The 6,412-nt window shown below is 31.6% G+C and overlaps 2 protein-coding genes across 3 annotated transcripts in view; one reads left to right on the top strand and one right to left on the bottom strand.

Annotated features, from left to right (window-relative positions):
- LOC127729108 (TBC1 domain family member 25-like) overlaps window positions 1-6,412 on the bottom strand; it is a 447,590-nt gene that overhangs the window by 241,826 nt on the left and 199,352 nt on the right. The window lies entirely within an intron of this gene.
- Window positions 102-2,019, top strand: LOC127729331 (ADP-ribosylation factor-like protein 6). Its single transcript, XM_052237092.1, has one exon. It carries the CDS (start codon window positions 373-375, stop codon window positions 949-951), a length of 579 nt encoding a protein of 192 aa, XP_052093052.1. The 5' UTR covers window positions 102-372; the 3' UTR covers window positions 952-2,019.

The raw sequence follows: 6,412 nt of genomic DNA, 5'->3' as shown, positions 1-6,412 counted from the left end.
ATAATCGGGGTCAAATATGTTCTTAAAGTTTTAAGTGTAAGTACTGGCGTTAATGTATGTTTCAAACGTTCTAAAGATTCAGAAAAGTCACCGTTGCTTGACGGGAAATACTTGTTTACAGTGGTAACAGGAAGCGGGTACACGTTTTTACAGTTTTACCTGATTTTCACACCTTGATCAAGTATTTGTATCGATTTATATGAACTTATAAATTTTTAAAGAATCAAGAACCTTCAAATATGAACTGATTCGATTAAGATGGAGAAATAACACGGACAAAAATCAAATTCTTGAAAAGAACTTGTTTACACTCGTACACTCAGACTCTATATCTAACTATAACTAAATTGTATTAGTACTCTTAACCTAAAGATGGGATTTTTTGACAAACTCGCAAAATGGCTTGGTTTGAAAAAGAAAGATGCAAATGTTATTGTCGTTGGACTTGACAACAGTGGTAAAACAACGATCATTAATCATCTGAAACCAAAGGAAACAAAATCTCATGACATTGTCCCAACCATTGGTTTCACAGTTGAAAAATTTACAAGTAGTGCTTTGTCAATTACAGCATTCGATATGTCAGGCCAAGGGAGATATAGAAATCTATGGGAGCATTATTACACAGAATGTCAAGGCATTATATTTGTGATAGACAGTAGTGACAAGCTTAGAATGGTTGTAGCAAAAGAAGAATTGGATCAACTTCTAAATCACCCAAAAATTACAAATAGAAGAATTCCGGTTCTTTTCTTTGCCAATAAGATGGATGTACGTGAAGCAATTTCAAGTGTTAAAGTTTCTAGTTTGCTTCAGTTAGAACAAATAGAAAACATGAAGAACAAACCGTGGCATATATGTGCAAGTAATGCTTTAACAGGGGAAGGTCTAATGGAAGGCGTAGAATGGATAAGTGACCAACTTCGGGATATTATTGATGGAAGCAAATGATTAACACTTGTTGATAGCTGTTATTTTAGCAAGTTAAAATATGTACATGTACATTTAGTACATGTTTGAATTGAAAGAAATCTTAAACAAATGATAAATATAAATTGGTGTTTTATACATTTTTTTGGTGAATTCTGGACTTTTGTACTTTTTATGATGGACCAAAATGACAATTAACATTGGAGAAAATATGACACTGTGAAATTTTATTTCAGTGTAAAAGTTATGTAAATTTAGTCATGATTGTAGAACTTTAAAAGAAGAAAAAAAACTGATCTCCACTTAAAGTCAGATGGGCGTTATAAAAACACTAGAGTACATGTATTGTAAACTAAGAAAATGATTATATATATCATTGTGAATAGTTATGTTTATTTAAAAACACCAAAAATATTCAATTTCAAAATTAACCAAAATTGTTCCTACATTTGAATGTAAAATTTAAACATTAATTACATGTACATCTAAGGAAATTCCATTCCAAATCTTTTTAAAATTATTGACTTTCATTATTCAATAATATGACACTACATGTACTTACCTGTAGCTCAATCATACATTGTATTTTACAGTATTTATAATAAAAATAAGAAAAGAGGATCTCTGTTTTTGAATATTGAGAAATCCATATTTTTTCAGTAATTCAAAATGCAGATGGATGCTTAAGATCATTAAAAAAATAAAATTGTACATGTATGTTATTGGAGTTATATATTTCCTGGAAATTGATTTATAGTAAACAGCATCTTATGCTCTGAACAGAAATAACATGAACAGAAGTATTTGGTTGGCATACATGTATTTACTGGACAGGAAAACCTACTGATCTGTTTGATGAAGTAATGTATTCTTGAAATTAATATTTATCTTGTTTATATGATCTTATTATGTACATTTGTACATGTGCATGCACACCTTTTTAATATTGTAAATTGTCAGTACATTTCAGTTGATAAAAAAATAACACTTACACTGATTATACATTTTTTTTCTTATATACATGTACTGTAGAGTATATAATTATTTTACATTGAAATTTGACAAAAATATATCAAATTAACGACTTTGTTTTCAATTTTAGAACTTTTTGTAAAGCAAGAACTGTATCCTAGGTACATGTAGGTTAAACTTTATCCCTGCCTATACATTTAGGCTATACATTGTTTTTGTAGCTATACAAACCTTGCAAAAAGTGCATATGGTGATGACTCAGATGTACATTTACAATTTTTTTTCACATAAGCTATAATGCCTTGTAATTGCCTAATCACCTACATGTACATATAAAAATGAAAAGATGGGGTATGATTGCCAATGAGACAACTCTCCACAAGAGACCAAATGACATAGAAGTTAACAACTAAAGGTCACTGTAATGCCTTCAACAATGAGCAAAAGGCATACCGCATAGTCAGCTATAAAAGGCCCCTAAATGACAAATGTAAAACAATTCAAACGAGAAAACTAACAGCCTGATTTACACACAAAATAATGAACAGCTGGGACAGGCACAGGGGTGGCAGGGTTAAACTAGTTTGAAGGTGCCAACCTTCCCCTAACCTGGGACAGTGGTGTAACAGTACAACATACATGTTGACATAAGACTTGTATATTTTACAGTCTGATTTTTACCATTAATGTGAAGTCAAAATAATGTCAAATCCAGGACAATCAACTATGCTTGAAAAGCAGGAAAACAGTTTGTCCTATAAATCAGGAGTTGTTTCCCATGGCCAAAATTCTAAAATTGGAAGCAAAGTTGGTAATTTGAAAATGAACTATTAAATAAGATGTTTTGTCAAATTTTGACCTTGATGGAGAATTAGCCTACATGTACATCATAACATGTACATATCAATCAGTCACAGAGAATAATGAAAACTGATGTTAAAAAGAAACAAATTGGTCCAATATCATGAACATTACTAATTTATGTGCATATGAATTGAAGAACTAGTGTTAAACATTTCAATAGAAAAGAACCTTTTAAAATATATGTTTAAAAAAATGTGGGCTTGAAGTCAATATCAACAAAAGAAATGTTTCATATGCAAACTCTGAATCTGTGTAGTCTAGACAAGATGTGATTAAATATAACAGACAATTCAAATGAACTGCCCTCAATCAGTCAGAGGTAACACTTCTACAAGTTGTTTTTATTTACCAGTACAGGTTAATACAGTAGTAATAAATTTGGAGGTAGAGTTACCTCCCTTAGTCATTCAGATTTTTTTTTTTACTTACATGTACAATGAATTGCAATATGAAAGTAAAGTAATACTTTCTTCTTTCTTGTATTTCTCTTGACATCATTGCTCTAATAGGGTACAACTTTTAATTGTCTGTCTTTAATAGGACCATTAAAATATCATTTGTATGTTCATTTCAAAGTACACAAATGTACTACCCATTTACAAGTCTCCAGGAGGCCTTGCACAGTTACTTAACATCTGTGTGCAGCAGATTTCTTTGTTTAAATCTTGAAATAAAATGATGAACTCTAATTACAAATTGTTGAGCAAATCAGAAAAAAGTTTCCAGAGCAAGGGCAACCAAATCAGAAAATTGCTCAACACATAATTCTAAAAGGTATTAGTTTGGATACCTCTCCCAAAATTGAAAATATCAGGGGTTGTAAAAAGAAATTACTTGAATAAGTTAATTTTTTGGGGAAGCATAAGGGGGATTATTCGAAACCTTGAAAATTAAAATCTGGCAAATTTACTTATACATGTACTAGTAAATATTACTTGCATCTTCAAGACTTTGAAAAAGTATTACCCCTGACTGTCAAAAACAAATTCTCAAAAGACAAAAATACTAAGATATAACTAAAAACAACCACTGAAGAGGTAACTGATATGGGACAGACACATTAACATTTGGTGTTAGTCTAATGAGTATATTAAATAATGTACATTTAAGAATGTGAAAATGTCCTTTTTATCATGATTAATGATTAACATGTGTATTAACAGTCAATACATTTGTTCAAAGTAGGTGGACTTGAGAGTAAAGTAGTTGGTGGAAAACTTTTGAAATCCCTTATCATACATGTATAAAGTTTGCTTCAATGAAGTTGAAGAGAAATTAGATAACCTGTTGAGTCAGACATTGATAGACATGCAGCCATACAATTTTTATGCAGACAAATGCCTTGGAAAGAATGACCTTTTACTGTATGTGTAAGTCAAATGACCATATTTCATGGTTCTGATTGGCTTTGATTATTTTTTTTTTAACTTTATAAAAATAACAAATATGATTTGCCTCGGTTTATAATTTGAACACCACGAATACATATAAAAATAAGAAGATGTGGTATGATTGTCAATGAGACAACTCTCCACCAGAGACCAAATGATGTAGAAGTTAACAATTATAGGTCACTGTAAGGCCTTCAACAATGAACAAAAAACCATTTGTTACTTTTTAACTTTTTAATTTAAACATGACATACAATGTACATAGGTGTACTTGTATAAAACCTATTATTGCAGTATTATACAAAGAAATTCTGGAACAAGATTTGTCTTTATTTTACATCCAAGTTAGTTCTCCAAGCAAGTGACCTATAATCATATAAGTTGGTGAAAAGATTAAGCTCTGCAGATTATGACAGCCTCCCACAAAAACCATGTCACCCTAGTTTTCCTCCAACAAAGTATGCTGAAAATTGATTTTAGTTTTACACTCCAGGTCACATAAGAGATTTTGAAATGTATGATCTTCAATCATACAAATGTGGCTAGAGGATAGTATACATTTTTATTGAAATTTCATTTTCAAAAGGGCCAGTGGGAGCTCTTGTCTTCACTTGGCATTTATAGTGCGTCTGCTGTCCATTAACTTTTACAAAAATCTTCTCCTCTGAAACTACTGAACCAAATAATAGAATCTAACTTTACTACAATTATCCTTGGGGTATCTAGTTTTAAAAAAAAATGTGAATGATGATTCCAGCTGCCAACTAACAAGGCAAACTAGAACATTGGGGGAAAATGCAAGTATTACTCAATAACTTTTAGACCATGATATTCATAATGAAATAAGACTAGGACAGAAATGTTCAGAATATAAAGATTAAGTGTTTTTTGCAGAAACTATAAAAGTTTAAAGAGAAATGGAAACAGCAAAAATGATCAGGACAAGTTGTACAAAAAAAGTCAACATGACTGAAATTGTCAGTTGACTCCTTTTCGGAGGTATTTTGACTTTTACCTATATTTGTGTGTTTTTTTTCAAGTACTATAGTAGATACGTTTAAGGAACAGTAAACATAAAAAAAGACCAGCATGATGAGATCTTCTAGTTAAGTCAACATGGACGAAATTATCAGTTCACTTCTTTTAGGAGTTATTGCCCTTGGAAGATGATTTTTTTCTCGCCTGCGAGACATTATAGGGATTACAATCTGGCAGCAGGGTAAACTATTGGTATGAAGCTTTATATTACAGCAGGTAGAAGACCTGGATGCTTCAAACCTTTTTATGCAGATACACATGTACCTTGATTAACGAAGTTTTCATCTATCATATGCCCTTTGTCCTTGACCACATTTTCATGGTTCAATGACTGGCTTGAAAAAAAATTATAATTTTTTTGTCATGTGAAATAATCACCCAACAATGAGTAACAGGATAACTGTTTTTGGTAACATGGCTTTCTTGCAAGGTCTACATGTCTGTAAGACTGGGTTTACCTGACCTCAACCTCATTTTATGGATCAGTGATCAAGGTTAAGTTGATGTGGTCAAGTCTGTATCTCAGATACTAAAAGCAATATGTCAACTTTATTATTTGGTGAATATAATGATTGTGTACATGTCCGATTGGCAGGTTTCATCTGACGTTGACCTCATTTTTATGGTTCAATGAACAATGTTTAGTTTTTGTTGTTTTGTCAATTTATTAGATACTGTATGCAATATGGCCTCTATATTTGGTGTTTGAAATAATTGTAAGGTGCACATGTCAGACTGGCAGATTTCATCTGCCCTTGACCTCATTTTCATGGTTCATTGGACAATGTAAATTTTTCATGATTTTGTCAGTTAATCAGATATCGTAAGTAATAGGTCAATTATAATTGATGTATGGAATGATTATAAGGTGTATGTGTCTGTCTGGCAGGGTTCATATGACCTTGACCTCATTTTGATGGTTCATTAATCAATGATAAGTTCTTGTGGTTTGGTCTGTTTTCTAGGTACTTTAAGCAATAGGATCACTATATTGGGTGTATGGAATGATTGTAAGGTGTATATGTCTGTCTGGCAGGGTTCCTCTGACCTTGACCTCATTTCCGTGGATCATTGAAAATGTTAAGTTTATGGGATACTTGTAGTAAAACCATATTCCAGAACTTTCAACATAAATTCAATCAAAGTAAAGCATGTGAGACATTTCAGCGATTGCACTCTTGTTATTAATTTTCTTGGTCAGAAATATTCTTATTGCT

Source organism: Mytilus californianus, unplaced genomic scaffold, assembly GCF_021869535.1.
Source record: "Mytilus californianus isolate M0D057914Y unplaced genomic scaffold, xbMytCali1.0.p SCAF_1, whole genome shotgun sequence".
Taxonomy (NCBI): Eukaryota; Metazoa; Mollusca; class Bivalvia; order Mytilida; family Mytilidae; genus Mytilus; species Mytilus californianus.
This window is presented reverse-complemented; position numbering and strand designations above follow the sequence as displayed.

Coding starts and splice junctions, on each gene's coding strand:
- LOC127729331 (XM_052237092.1), top strand. CDS start 373: ATGGGATTTTTTGACAAACTCGCAAAATGGCTTGGTTTGAAAAAGAAA.